The sequence below is a fragment of the Gymnogyps californianus genome, chromosome 28 (assembly GCF_018139145.2).
Source record: "Gymnogyps californianus isolate 813 chromosome 28, ASM1813914v2, whole genome shotgun sequence".
Classification (NCBI taxonomy): Eukaryota; Metazoa; Chordata; class Aves; order Accipitriformes; family Cathartidae; genus Gymnogyps; species Gymnogyps californianus.
In genome coordinates this window covers 5,695,216-5,709,938 of record NC_059498.1, presented here as the reverse complement: position 1 = coordinate 5,709,938, position 14,723 = coordinate 5,695,216, and the positions used below count along the sequence as shown (strand labels likewise).

Sequence of the window (14,723 nt, the reverse complement as noted above, 5' to 3'; positions counted from 1 at the left end):
GGGAATTGGGGGGGCGAGAGGAAGTGGCTGTATGTGGAGTTTTTGGACAGTAAGTCACATGGATTTTTATGTAGCTGCATGGTCGGTGTTATAAAACAGTTGTGAAGAAAAGGAAAGGGCAAGGGAAGGGTGGAGGCTGTCTTCTGGGGAGAGTTCGTTACTTCTCGAGATTTAAATCTTTAATTACGCTCTGCTGGCGGACCACTGAGTTCCAGAATTTTAAAAGGAAAACAAAGTCATCCTGAACCCAAAGTCTTGAACGTTCTTTAAACTTTTATCCTGTTGTTTAGCGATAACCTGAACGCCGAAGTCGTTGCTTTATTTTGTTTGTTTGGAAGTGGGGCAGAGGAAAGACAAACCCAACCAACCTGTTGTGTGGAGAATTCGGCTGACGCTGGTGTGTCGTGTTTTTTTTTTTTTTTTTTTCCCCTAATTCCCAAACCCTCCACCTGTTTTCTTTTCTCCTCTGCCAGAAATGCTTTCTCTGAAGAAATACTTCACCGAAGGCCTCATCCAGTTCACCATTCTGCTCAGCTTGATCGGCGTTCGCGTGGACGTGGACACCTACCTGAACTCGCAGCTCCCCCCTCTCCGGGAGATCATTCTTGGCCAGAGCTCCGCTTACACCCAGACCCAGTTTCACAACCTGCGTAACACCTTGGACGGCTATGGCATCCACCCAAAAAGCGTAGACCTGGACTATTACTTCACCGCTCGCAGGCTGCTCAACCAGGTGAGGGCCCTGGACAGGTTTCAGGTGCCCACCACCGAAGTCAACGCCTGGTTGGTGCACAGAGACCCCGAAGGCTCCGTGTCCGGTAGCCAGCCCAGCGCCGGCATCGCCCTAGAAAATGGCAGCGGCCTGCAGGATGGGAACAGTCCCGACAACGGCGTGAGGGAGAGCGGAGCTGAGCAGGGTTTTGGGGAAGAACTGGAAGATTTGGGAGCGGTGGCTGCCCCGGTGAACGGAGACCTGACCAAAGAGGTAGGCAGGACCTTCTTTTACCTGTGGCGGGGAGGGAAGGGGAGCCTTTGGGGGGGCTCTTGCCCTCTGGTATCCATCCGAGCGAGCGGTACTCTGTACGTTGTGTGTGTTTAGCGCTTGGGAAAAGCGGGTCCCCGCTTGGGAGTGGCGTAACACTAAATTATGGTTCAGTTAGAGGGCTCTAGGGGTGCGTGTGGGGTGGCTTTTCCTTTTTGTTTGTTTTATTCTTGGTCTGAAAGTAATAGTGAAAGGAGAGGGAAAGGGTTGGGGGTCAGCGTTTCAACCTGTGCGCATAGCTTTGTGTTGTGAAACCGATAAAACGAGGCTGGGAAATAAACAGGGGCATTGGGTAACAGCCTCGTCCCAGGTGTCGAGCGGGTGGTTGGGTTACTCGGCTCTGGAGTTCATCCAGTGGCGATGTTTATTGCTTGGTTTTCATCACAGACGGGCGGGGAGAGATGAGCTGGAAAGCGGTTTATTTATTTTTTTTTTTTTTTTTCCCTGTCTGAGCGCAACCTTTCGGAGGCTGCGATGCAATGCTGGTCGCCGGGAGCTGCTGCTCTTTTTTCCTTTTTGGCACCGCTCTCTCTGTCACGGCACGTTCAGCGTCTCCCTGGCCCTGGTGTGGGGGGGACGTTAGCACCGACTTGCAGCGTCGGGTCCTTCCGGCGTCGCTTTTGCGTCTTGTAAATTGTCTCTCGGGACGAGCTGCTGAGGCGTCTGGGCATGGGGAGAGCCGAATTCAACTGCTGTCACCCCTGTCCCCCGCAGCGAGGGGTGGGCAGCTTTGCAGGCAGCTGTCGCGGATGCCTGGGGCTTTTGTCATGTGGCTTCGGCGCAGCAGCAGGCAGGGAATCGAGTGAGGAAAGCGGTGTGAACGCGTGCACGCCGGAGAGACAAAGGTGACGATTGTTTCGGGTCTAGTATTGACGGATGAGCAGCGGGATGCTGCCGTAGGAAGTGTCTCTGGTGCCTCGGCTGTACCTGCGGGCAGCTTTCCCCGGCCCGCGGGGATCTCGTGGCTCCGGAGGCGTTCGGGCTGCGGGGCTGAGGGTGAAAACCCCGCTCTGGGTTTGCGATCGGCGACCTTGGAGGCGTCAACGAGAGGAGCTTCGGTTGGAGGGTCACAGAACGCAAGGCGAACGTTGACACGTTCAGCTTCTTCCCTGATAATTGAGAGAGGTAATTCCCTGTCTTGGGAACGGGGAAGAATTGGATGAAATGCCTTGTACAAGGTCACGCGCAGCCCACGGAAGACTTTGCCATCCTTCCCCAAGTCTGGTGGTCTTGGCTGAGGGCGTTGGGTCTTGAGAGCCTTTCAAGTGCAGTATAGAGAAACCAGGATCAGATTTTAGAGAGGAATGCCGCAGATTTGAGCGGCGAGAGGCCGATAACGCTGCTGTTTTCCAGAGGCCTCTTTATTTCCATCTTAAAATACGGTCCTGCGTTAGATGCCGTCGCTGCGAGCCGCCCGTGCGCAGGGTGCAGCTGCAAACCCGTCCGGCTTGGGCTGAACTTACTGGGAGTGAAACTCCCGGCCAGCCTGGGCGATGCCGGGTGGGAAGCACGCTCCTCCGCGCTGCAGTTTCACTCCGCTCGCTCCTTCAGGGAAGGGTGGGGAGATCTGGGTCTGCACCTTTCCCTGATCCTGGGCGTTCAGGCGTCCGTGCTCTTCCTCGGGTCTCTGTTTTCTGTCTTTTTTATTTTTCTCCCCCCCAACCCCCTGGTTTGGACAGGAGGGGAGGGTGTTATTGCACCTGCAAGGTGTGCGGCGCTGCCGGGGGCACAGCGCCCGGGCACCCAGCGCCAGGAAATCCCGTCTGCCTCGCCTGCCTCGCACACCCACGTCACATCGTCACACCGTCACATCGCCCTCTCTTCCCCCGGGGCCAGCAAGACCGTACTCGCTGCCGGTGTGACGCTTCAAAGCGCCGAGTCTTACTTCAAAGCATTACCCCAGTGGGGTTTTATTTTTTTTTGGTGGTTTTTTTGGGGGTTTTTTTTGTGCGTGTCTTTGTCTGGAACCTTGACTCCCTGGTAAATGCTGAGCAGCCGCCCAGCCTTTCCGACGGGAATATCGTGTGAGCTCTGCAGCTCCCGGCAGCTGCTGCCTCTGGAAGGCACCTGCAGGGCTCGATCCTTCCCACCCCGCTCCGTTCATTAGGTGGATGATGATGATGATGATATGCAGACGGATTTAGGGCCGGGGTTTTAAATTTTTCCATGACTTTTCCTGGCACTTAAAAATATTGCGACTCCCCGCGGGTCGTGTGGGCCAGGCGCGACCTTGCTCGGGGAATACGGCTGTTTATGAATAAATTTTAGGAGCTGGAGCTCGCCCTTGGGTGCGGTGCGGGGCTCTCTGGCTTTGCAGCTCGGGCGGGGGCTGCGACACCTTGGGGAATCATCCAAAAGCGGGGAATTCAATTTTATTTTTAATCTCGGGGGGGGGGGGGGTTTGCCTAACTCCTTGTTAACCTAAAGACAAAGCTAGGTTTAAGCCCGAGTACTTCCCTCTGCAGCATTGGGGGTGGGGAAGGCGAGAGGCACCGCTGCCCTGTGCCGTTTCCACAACAGGAGGATAAAAATACGCGGCCGTCAGCCATGTGATGAGCTGCTGGTGCTCAGCCTTGTCCCCGGCTGACAAAGCCCCCCCCCCCCCCAAACCGGGGGCGGGAGGGGAGATCTCCTTACACTCGGCCTCGCCTCTCCGGCGGCTGTGGTTACCGCTGGGTCCCGGGCCGAGCCGTGCCCGTTGTGAGGGGCTGGAGGGTGAGGAGCAAGCGGGGGCTTTGCCCCCGGGTTAACCGGGTAGTGGTGGGGGGGGATCACCCCCTTCCAGGCCGGGGTCTCCCGGGGGAGGGAGCCAAGGTCACCCCGGCCTGTCTTCCCTCCCTCCCCTCCCTCGTCGGGGGAGCGCAGCCGGGCTCCGGGACGAGCCCCCCGCCGGCGGTGCGGGCCGGCGCGGTGCAGGGCGAGGCCGGGCCCGGGGCCGGGGCGGGCGGCCCCCCTGCACCAGGGCGGGGGAGCGGCCCGGTGGTCGCCGCGCGGCCGCTCATTGGTCGAGGCGACAGCCCCCGTCGGCGGGGATTGGTCGGGGCGGTGGGGCCTTCCCCACCTCGGTGGCGCGGATTGGCGGTGGCGGCCGCCGCCGCCCGGGCGCGGGGCGGAGCTTGGCGGCCCTATTGGCGGAGGGGGCGTGGCCAGGCGCCGCCGCATCCCGGTGGGGCGGGGTGGGAGGGGCGGGGCTTGGCGGCCGCCGCAGCCAAGGTAACGGCGGGGGAGGGGCGGGCGGGGCGCGCCGCAGCCCGGCCCGGGCAGGGCGGCGGGAGCCGAGCCCAGCCCAGCCCAGCCCGGCCCAACCGAGCCCGGCCCAACCGAGCGGGGGGCACCGCCGCTGCAGCAGCAGCAGCAGCTAGCCGTACGGGGGCGGGGGCGGCTCCTGCCGCCGCAGCGGGGCCGCGGGCACCTGTGGCCGGTGGGGCGGAGCGGAGCGCGGCTCCCCCAACCGCCCCGGCCGGCGATGCGTGCGCGGCGCCGCGCCCCGGCCAACCCGCCCCTCCGCCTCCCCCCCCGCCTCCTCCGGGGATCATGATCGGCGTGCGTCGCGGCCCGGGCGGCAGCTGGGGACATGAGAAAGGTACCGGGGCCGCTCCGGAAAGGGAGGGTAGCCGTTCCCCGGTGCCGCGGGGATGCTGCCGGCCCGACGGCGGCGGTGGGGCAGGGTGCGGGGGGGGGAGCCGGGGGAGGCGCGGCGCAGCGCAGGCTGCCGGAGGCGGGGGCTGCGGGGCGGGGACCGGCGGCTTGGGTGCAGGGCAGGTTCTATGGGTGCCCGGGGGGGGGGGGGGGATGCGGGCGGCCCGGCGACGGCGGGGACGATGGTGGCGGCTCCGGTTGCATCAGGTGGGTGGAAATGCGGGGATTTTCCTGCCGGCGCACCCCACCCCTTATGCAAATGGCCGGGATGGCACCACGGGCTGATGCAAGGCGGCCACGGCGCAGCCACCGCCGCGACGCGGGCCCGGGCGGCCCCAGCCGCCTCTGCCGGCGGCGGGCGGGCGGCCATGGGCGGCGGGGAGGGGAGAACCGGCCTCGCCCGCCGCCATGCGGAGCCCGCAGAACCGCTTACGGGGACCTCGGGAGACAAAACAGCCCCGGGCCGCCGAGGGAAGGCGGGTGGAGGAACGGGGTGCCCGGCGGGTGGGCTGCGGGTCGGGCCGGGAAGGTGGTGGTGGTGGTGGTGGTGGTGGTGGTGGGGGGGGGGGGGGTCCCTTGGGAGGGGCCGGTGGGTGGGGACCCTGCCCAGGGCTGAAGGAAATCTGGTCTGTCTTTCAGGACATCGATTTGATTGACATCCTGTGGAGACAGGATATTGATCTCGGCGCTGGGCGAGAGATTTTTGACTACAGCCACCGTCAGAAAGAGAGCGAAGTGGACAAAGAGCTGAGCGATGGGAGGGAGCGCGGGGACAGCTGGAGGAGCGGAGGGAATGAGGGCTTGGATAGAAACCTACTAGTTGATGGAGAGACCGGGGAGAGTTTCCCTGCGCAGGTAACACCCCTGGGCCGGCCGGGCTGGGGTCTGCGCCCGCGGTGATGCGGCGTGCCGAGGCGGAGGGGTGGCGAGGGTCCCTCCGGCCGTCTGTCAGGGCGAGCGGCGTGTGACTTTCACTGGGGATCTGCTGAACCGCAGGATAAGGGTTTGCCCGGGCGGACGAGAGGATTTGATGCTGGGAAAGCGCAGGCAGGCTGCCTGCCGGGCCGGCGAGCCGCAGCGAGGCGGGCAGGGTAATGGCCGTGTCACCGTCGGCAGGACGCTAGGATGAGGGCGGCCGGTTCTTGCTGTGCCTTTCGGTTGTCTGGCAGAGGTGGCGGCGCGGGTGGGCGCAGAGTTCCCTCCAGCCTGTAGCCGAGTCCTTGCGCTTGGCAGTAGGTGAGGCTCGCCGAGAGCGGAGGCAGCACCTTTCCTTTCCCCGCTGCGCTCGGGGGCCGCTCTGACGCTCTCCGGAGCGGGAGGATGGAGTCTGCGAAGCACTGGGTGGGGCCTCTGGCTCTTTTTGGATGCGCTGTAATAAAGCCCTGCTGTAAGGAGCTCGTTTCTCATCACCACCTCTCTAATCCCGGGGCTACAACTGCTTGTGTTTTACATCAGGTGCCCGGTGCGGAGGATCAGACAGCCCTGTCCCTGGAGGAGTGCCTTAGGCTGCTGGAGGCCACCTTCCCTTTTGGGGAGAACTCGGAGGTGAGCGGATGGGGCGACGGTTTCCGCCCCTCGGCAGATCCGGAGGCAGCGGCGGCTCTCCTTTGCTCGCTTGTCGGGGTTTCGGTGCCTCTTGTACCCCTAACCCAGACCGCAGAACCGGCAGTAAATTGGGTTAGCCTGCTTAAGGAGGCTCCAGGCATCGTGCCTGCGAAACTAGCAGTGGGGGGGGTGGGGGTGGTCACAATTAATTAAAGACTTCTGGCTTTGCTTCTCATTAGTTCATAGTGAACTGCGGAGGAATAACTGCAACCAGTTTGCTTTGAACAAAGGAGAAGCGATTGCCCGCGCGGAGGTGGAAGGGCATTCGGGATTGCTGGCTCCCTGGCCGCGGCTGATCAGCCGGGGACTGACTCTGCCTCACGTGGTTAGTTTCCAGCTGCGGATGTCTCCACCCTGAGCGAAGCCGTGCCCGGCGAGAGCAGGTCCGCGGGCATCCAGACCAGCCTGCTGTCTCCTCTCCTCACCGAGACCGAGTCGCCCTTCGATCTGGAGCAGCAGTGGCAGGACCTCATGTCTATCATGGAAATGCAGGTGAGCTTGAGGCGGGGTTGTGGGAAGGCGTTTGTCCCTCCAGGAGCGTGCTGCTGCTCCGTTGAATTTAGGTTCCGTGGCTGTCCCAAGCACCCGATTCCTGGACGGTCGTGGTTTGGGGTCGGTCGCAGCTGCTTTGGTTTTGTCCCGGCCTGTGCGGTGACACCGTGCCGCCCGTGTGGCCGTTCCTGCTGGGCCGCTGGAGAGAGCCCCATCCGTGGGATCTAGCAGCATCGCCCCGTCTCTTTTTGGCACGCGCCCGGAGCGAAGGCAGGGCTCGAGTGCGGCTCACTTACCGAGCTCTTTCGCATCTCTTCCAGGCTATGGAAGTGAACAACGCAACCGCTGAAACCCTGTACAACGGCACGAGCGGAGACCTGCTGACTTCTAACTACAGCCTCGCTCCGAACACTCCCATCAATCAGAATGTCAGCCTGCATCAGGCCTCTCTGGGTAGCTGCTCACAGGACTTCTCCCTCTTCAGCTCGGAAATCGAAAGCCCCTCCATGGCTGGCAGCTCGGCCCTGCTCCAGCTGGCGCCGGACAACTCCACCGGCCTCAACACCACCTTCGGCTCCACCAACTTGAGCGGCATCTTCTTCCCTCCGCAGCTGAACAGCACAGTCAATGAGACGGCTGGCCCCGAGCTGCCGGACCCGCTGGGAGGTCTTCTAGACGAAGCCATGCTTGATGAGATCAGCTTGATGGACTTGGCGATTGAAGAAGGTTTCAACCCGGTGCAGGCCTCGCAGCTGGAAGAGGAGTTTGATTCCGACTCAGGTCTTTCTCTGGATTCTGGCCACAGTCCTGCTTCTCTGAGCAGCTCAGAAGCCTCCTCGTCCTCCTCCTCCTCCTCCTCTTCCTCCTCGTCCTCTTCCTCCTCCTCGTTTTCTGAGGAAGGAGCTGTCGGCTACAGCTCAGACTCTGAAAACGTGGACTTTGAAGAAGCGGAAGGGGCGGTTGGATACCAGCCAGAGTACAGCAAGTTCTGCCGCATGAGCTACCAGGACCCATCGCAGCTCCATTACTTGCCTTACCTGGAGCACGTTGGCCACAACCACACCTACAACATGGCGCCGGGGGCCCTGGATCCCGAGGAGCCCAAACTGCCCAGCGCGGGGAAGAAGAACAGCAAGGAGAAGCCGTCCGAGTTCCTGGATAAGCAGATGAGCAGGGACGAGCATCGAGCCAGAGCCATGAAGATCCCCTTCACCAACGACAAGATCATCAACCTGCCCGTGGAGGAGTTCAACGAGCTCCTCTCCAAGTACCAGCTCAGCGAGGCCCAGCTGAGCCTGATCCGCGACATCCGGAGGCGAGGCAAGAACAAGATGGCTGCCCAGAACTGCCGCAAGAGGAAACTGGACACCATCCTCAACTTGGAACGGGACGTCGAGGACTTGCAACGGGACAAGTCTAAACTGCTCAGGGAGAAGGTGGAATTCCTCAAATCCATCCGCCAGATGAAGCAAAAGGTGCAGAACCTCTACCAGGAAGTGTTCGGCCGCCTGCGGGACGAGAACGGCCAGCCCTACTCCCCCAGCCAGTACGCCCTGCAGTACGCCAGCGACGGCAGCGTCATTTTGATACCTCGCGCCGTGGCTGACCAGCAGGCCCGGCGGCAGGAGCGGAAACAGAAGGACCGGAGGAAGTGAAGGGACGGCGACGCGGGAGGAGTGGGACACTCGCTCAAGTGAGAACTGGAGAAGGGCTGAGCCTGGAAGTACTTAGAGGAACTTTCATGCCTTCTTATCCGATATATCTTCTCAAAAAAAAAAACAAACGTGACTGCTGCCGGTCAGTGTACGGGAGAGACTGCGGGACCTGCAGGCTGAGTTTTGAGGGCTCCCTGCGGGGAGGGACGGGGAGGAGCGGACCCTGCACTGGCGAGCCCGGCGCCTTCCGCAACCTGGAATCCTTTGAGCGCAGGAAACGAGCTGGCATCACTGGGGGTGAGATTGGCAGAGGTGGAAAAACTACTGTTAGGAACTGGCTTTAAATAAGAAAAGAGATTTAAGCAAATGAACTTAAAACAAGTTATAGGAGAGACATTTTTCTGAACTTCCAAAGTTCTGTGATTTCAGGTAGTTGGTTTTTTTTTTTTCCCCCCCCTTTTTTTTTTTTTCCTTCTCCTTTTCCTGAACCAGTTTTGACATCAGTGTGTGTGATTCAATCTGACTTAATTCCAGATTAACCGACATCCCTTCCTAGATCAGACCAGTGCACCCATGGAAACACAAGTGGTGTGACTTCCATTAACCCTTTCCAGTCTGAGGAAGCTCAGAGGGGGCTCACGGGAGAACCGTTACTGGGAGAACCGTTACTGTACGTGTGGAGGAGCTGTGACGCCTCGGGGGGGGGGGGGACAGGACACGACACGTAGAGCTTTGGGATTGTGGGGGGCGGTCAGGGGGGAGTGTGGAACTGGAGAGGGTTAACAGAACCAGTGCGATACGCGTTCTCCCACCGCACTCAGAGCATGTCACTGCCGCCGAGCCCAGCGCCGTGCTGGGACGCTGAGCCGGCACACGCAGCAGCCTGCATGCAAACGCTGTCTTCTCCCACTGACTGGCTGGGGAAACTGCTTGGGGAGGAAGGTGGGGAGGGTCCTTGGGGCCCCCCTGCCCCCCCCCGGGGTCAGCGTACAGCACAAGGGGAGCGGAGGGTCCCCGCCCCAGGCCGTGGGCTTGTCACTTATAGAAATTAGACAGCTGTTAGGATTCCTGTTTCTTAACCGCGCTTTGATTTTTAGGGCTTCAGCCCTGTTTTTCCCTATAGGGTCTAGAGTGCTTGTGTTGAGTAAAAGGGAGAAGCCCAAACGTTCAAAGCTGCTAAATGTTCTCTTTGCCATAAAGATTCAGTGTAACCGTGTGATCACATTATAGGATTCTCTTCTGTCCCTAGGTGTTGGTCTGACTTCCTTTGTTTTCAGGAGGGGGGTGGGGGTAGTGCCTTGATCACTGTCGGTCTCCGCCACGGAGACGATCCTAGAAGCTGTATTTACAATATAGCACAGCTGGGAGTGTACTGACTTTACCAGCAACTGAAAAAGCTTAAAAATGGCTTTTCCTAGCCAGTCCTGTGCATGTGATACGGGGTGAGGGCGGCGCGTCGGAGGGAAGACTCGGGGTGGTAACTCAAGGGAAGGAAACCCGGTAACGCAGGGAGGGAGGCCTGGAGCTGCCGCGAGGGAAGATGTCCGACCGTGGGCACGTTTTCCAGGCTATGGGGAAAAGTAGTTGGATCTCGGAGCGCATTGCGGGGTGTTTGGCGCGTTCGCTGCGGCCCCGAACAGCGTGAGAAGGACTCGCCGAGACCCCGGCGGGCTCTCCCATCCCAGACTCCTGAGATTCAACGGCTTTACTTACGTATGAGACGAAGCACAAGTGGTGGAGATGTGGGTGTGGGGAGGTTGGAAGGGAGCCCTGCACGTATGTTTTAAATTATTTTCCTCTTAGAAACTTTATTTTAATGATCTGTGACCTGTCAGGGAAAGAAGAGAGATTGTGTGAGCACAGGACAAAAATAAAACGGCTTATTCACTGTACGAGCATTTGTTTCATGGATTTTTTTTTTTTTTTGTTAAATTTTTGTAAAAGATTAAGCATGTCAGGGAAACGAAACAGCCTCCTCTGGTGGGTCCTTCTCCCCCATGGTAGCTCCTGGCTCTTCTGCTGCGCTGAGCTCGGAGCAGGTCTGGTTTGCCTCCAGCAATGGTCTGGGGAGGGAGTCGCTGTCGTCCCGGCCTGCAGGTAACAGCCTCGGAGGGGAGGAAAATGAAAGGCTCCTTGTTTGTGGGAAGCAGTCAGCTCTGGCTCAGCTGCTTTTTTCCTTACTTCACAACAGTATCTTCTTAAAGAAAGCCGAGGAAAAGTGTGTTTCTGGTTAAATGTGCAGCTGCGTAGAGCAAGTCATGGGTCCCTCGGCCAAAGCCACCAAAGCTGCTGCAGTTCAAAGGCCGGCTGGGCGCAGCGTGTGGCCGTGGGTCAGAGCTGCCTCGGCACAGCCTGATCCCCCTCCTCGGCGCTTCCACTCCTGGAGTCGGAACGCCGTGTCCTGCTTTCCTGTTGGGCGAGCAAATGGCATCGGCGCAGCTCGAAACCTCCCTTCCCTCTTGCAGCTCCAGCCAGCGCCGCTGCTGTTACACAAGCCCCACCTTCCCCGCAGGTTTCAGCTGTAGCGTTGGTTACGGAGCCAAAGTTTATTCAATCACGAGTGTATTTATATCGGGCTCTGCAGGCCGGCTCCTGCCCCGTCCCCCTCCCTGCGGGATGAGGCCCAGGCAGGCCCGGCAGGAGCGAAGAGACCGAGCCCTTCGTCTCTCTGCCTGGAGGGATAAGCGTTTTGAGCAGCGGAGCCGATGGAGGGGCATCGCTGACCCCTCGGCTCAGCTTTTCCCTCCGCCCCAGCCGTCCCCACCTCGCTGCCTCTTTGGGCCGGTGGCAGCGGGAAGGTCTGGCTGCGAGCCGGCAGGCAGCTGCCAGGCCGTCGCTGGCTCCAGCCCCTGGTTCCCCAGGCAGGGCTCAGCAGAGCTCAGTTTGTGTCCAGCCGGGCTCAAGGGCAGGCCCTGACTTCGCTGCTGTTTTGCACGAGGGGTTGCGAGCTGCCGGGGCGCAGGCAGAGCTGCGGGTGCAGGCAGCCCGGCTGGGCAGACACCAGGGAGCAGCACGGGGAGGGGGACAGGCTGCAGCCAAAAGCCTCCCCGCCTTGGGCCAGGCAGGAACCCAGGCCCCGCAAAAGATGCCACGCGCAGCTCGGATAAACGAACTGGGGATGGAAAACTGCTCCTGGGAATGGCTGATGCACCAGCAAGAGACTGGGCTGGTGCTGAATCGCTGCACTTAAAAGTAGCATTTTTGGGATGCCTGCCTTGTGGCTCAGCACCCTATCATCTCTCTATATTTTTTAGTTAGAGACGCCTTTCTCTAAGGCTTTAATACCCACCGCCTTATTGGCATTGCTGCTGGTAGGCGCTGTGTTCTCTCATCTGGCGTCATTATTACGTAGCAGTTCCTGCACCCCTACGCTGAGTATTCAACAGAGCCTGTCACTAAAAGCCAGGACGCCTGGGTGAGACGCTGCTTTGGGGGGCACCAAAGCCTTGTGTCCACCAGCCCTGGACACCTCCCTTGGCCAGGCACAACCAGACAGCAAGTAGAAAGCGTGCTGCCGGCCCCGCTCTGCTCCCTGACGGTCTTCCACTGGGATTCCCATGGAGCAAATGTCGTTTCCCTGAGGACAAAACCTCTCCTTATGGGACTGGAAGAGTTTGTCTACTCCTGCTGCCGGAGTTGAGCCCAGGCCAGCTCTACGCACAGCAACAGCTCAGCCAAGGGGAACGCGAAGCATTAAAATACACACTCTGAGGTGCTTCCTGTCTCTCTTCCTGGGCTCTAGGGTATTTATTTCAGATATTACTTCAGGGGCTGTTTTAGAACGTAATACCGGCTTGCAAAAAAAAAAAAAACCAAACCCACAAGGATTTCCCCTGCCCCGGTGATGCTGTGAGAAGGTTACAGCCCTCCCAGTGCGGTCACTGCCCCCTCCCTGACTGGAGAAGGGAAGCAGGGCCCAGAGAACGCGTGGACACGGGAGAGGAGGATGCACTGCTCTACCCAGGTTCTAGTCTCCCTTTGCTGCCCGTGCCCCCCCCCCAGAACGGGACCTTTTACTCCATGTCTCCGCTCCTACGCTCACACGCGTCCTTGCTCGCGCATAAACATACCAGCACACCCCCATCTCCCTGTCGGGAGGCTACAGGTGAGCAAAGCACTGTTCCCCAGCCTCCGGTACGGCTTCAGAGCAGCAAGCCCAAGCTGCGAACAAGCCTGACAAAATCCGTTCGGTTCTGGCTCCCTGCCCGTCACATCCCGTGCGGGGCAGCTGGGCACCGGCCTTTTGCAGGTAGCGAGGAGGGGCAGGCGAGAGGGGAGCTTAACCAGCTCCTTACCTCCGCTGCTGTCACTCGCATGTCATGCCATGCGCCGTCAGAGGCGCAGGCTGCCTGCCAGCCCGTAATCAGGTGAAGTGCAGACCTTTCATTTTCCGAAGCAGGAAGCACTTAGCCACCAGCGGGGCCTCGTGCCTCTGATCTCGGCGAGAGCCGCGGCTCGGCGGCCTTTTGAACCAGTGGCCGGCTGCCGCCCAAGCCCTCAGCGCGGCAGGCAGGCGGCCTCATGCCGGCGAGCTCGCTGCCCGGGACAGACCTTGCTATTCTGCCAGCCTCCGCTGCGGCGCAGGGGGGACGGAGGAGCTGCCTCTGTCCTTCCCTGCCCCGCTTCTGGCAGCCCAGGGCAGCAGCGAGCCCGGGGAAGACCACCTCATCATCGCCCACAGATCTCCGAGACATTATGAGGGCTGTGAGACTATTTTCCCGTGCCTCGGTTTCTCGAGAGGTGACCCATCCCGCTTACACAGTGCCACAGCCAGAGACAACCGGTCACCAGAGATTTGGTGCCTGCCGGCAGATCACACGGGAGCCCCACGTACTCAGTCCCACCCCCGGGATGGAGCAACGCGCATCTTCCAGCTACCTGCTGCGATCGATCGCCCCAGAGGCTCCCCAGGGAACCGCAGCCTTCTTATGTTCAATTAAGTGGACGTTACCCCTTCCATCTCTGGTGATTAATACAGGTTTAATTGCTGCTTCTGCTGGCTGCTGGGGCAGGGCAGACATTGCACCGTCCCATTGGGTATAGGCTGTGCTGTTGCGAATAACCTGGATTTCAACTGGCTGCGTAGTTTTGCAGCCCCGAGTGCCAGCGAGGGGCTGGCAGAGCCCCCGTTCAGCTCTGCCCACCACACAAAACCTCCCTGCCTCTCCCTGCTCCATCCTGCACCCTGCGAACACCAGAAACCTGAGCCAGGAACCACAATCCTCCTCCCAGGAACGCTTCAGCCCGCTCTGCCGTCCATACGACTGCCTGGAGCGTGAGCTGAGCTGAGCAGAGGATGGCTCTGCTCTTCTCCATGCACAGGAGCTTACGGCCTTCAGCAAGTCCACACCAAGAATAAAGTGAGGCCATCTCCACCTTCAGCCAAACAGTCACCAGAACCGTTGCCAGAGCTTTAAAAACCCATCCATAAACGCAAAGTGACAAAGTCTGCTCAACGTTCAGATGAGAATTGAAGTAAAGGTCACTTACCCCACCTCTGGTGCCGGATCCTGGCTAGGAACACACGCAGCGCACACTCCCGGCTCAAGCGGCATGTTGCTACATCAAACGAGGTCCCGAATCATAGCTAGTCCTCTTGTCTCCAGGGGCGAGACTCGACTCGGGCCTCTAGACACTAACCTCTACGACACTTCTCTTCTCCAGATGGAAGTCAACATAAATCAGAACCTGCTGTCAGCTGCTCCAAAGCTCCTGCTGCTGTCGACACCCAGATCGGAGCCACCGGCTAACCTGGGCTGCATCAGAGCTAACCTTGCTCAGAGAACCGCAACCGCAGGCTAACTTCCCTCCGTGACCTGCTCTACACCTCGTCACTCATCTCATGCACAAAGAGCTGGAGGAAGGAGCAAGGTAGAGAAGAAAAAAATCAGGATTATAAATCTAAAATTTTATTGAGACAAAAAACTGACAGAGCTTGGTATGAAGTTAAAATCCAAACACGTACTTTACATTTAAACAACGTTTTCACAGAAACCTAAACACATGCTTTTAAAAAAAGGTTTGTACAATGCAAGTCTAGATACATACCACCCTACAAGGAGGTGCCAGGAGTCTGGTGGGGCTCATGACTCCAGACATTAAATAGTTCAGTATTTGTAATAAATCTGATTAAAAAAAAAAAACCTCAGAAGATTCAGGGTAACACATCCGGCTCCAGCACCAACGTCTGGCCTCCTACAAACAATCACTTGCTATGGGAGACTATGGAATTGATTTTTTTTCTTGTGCTGCTGTTGATTTCCTCTCCCTCCCACAACTAAAGGGTTCCC

The 14,723-nt window shown here is 59.3% G+C and overlaps 1 protein-coding gene across 2 annotated transcripts; it reads left to right on the top strand.

Moving 5' to 3' along the window:
• The first annotated feature begins 6 nt into the window (after window positions 1-6).
• NFE2L1 (NFE2 like bZIP transcription factor 1) lies at window positions 7-9,125 on the top strand. Of its 2 annotated transcripts, XM_050911924.1 has the most exons (6): window positions 7-49; window positions 474-985; window positions 5,321-5,536; window positions 6,137-6,226; window positions 6,617-6,778; window positions 7,099-9,125. In XM_050911924.1, exons 2-6 carry the CDS (start codon window positions 476-478, stop codon window positions 8,431-8,433), a joined length of 2,313 nt encoding a protein of 770 aa, XP_050767881.1. In that variant the 5' UTR covers window positions 7-49; window positions 474-475; the 3' UTR covers window positions 8,434-9,125. The 2 variants fall into 2 exon arrangements, with proteins under 2 accessions (XP_050767881.1, XP_050767882.1); XM_050911925.1 differs by lacking the exon at window positions 5,321-5,536.
• The last annotated feature ends 5,598 nt before the right edge of the window (window positions 9,126-14,723 follow it).

Bases quoted from the DNA above. Each gene is read 5' to 3' on its own strand.
- NFE2L1 (XM_050911924.1), top strand. From the start codon at position 476: ATGCTTTCTCTGAAGAAATACTTCACCGAAGGCCTCATCCAGTTCACC. The intron at 986-5,320 runs GTAGGCAGGACC...TCTGTCTTTCAG, and splicing joins ACGGAGACCTGACCAAAGAG to GACATCGATTTGATTGACAT. The intron at 6,227-6,616 runs GTGAGCGGATGG...TCACGTGGTTAG, and splicing joins CTTTTGGGGAGAACTCGGAG to TTTCCAGCTGCGGATGTCTC.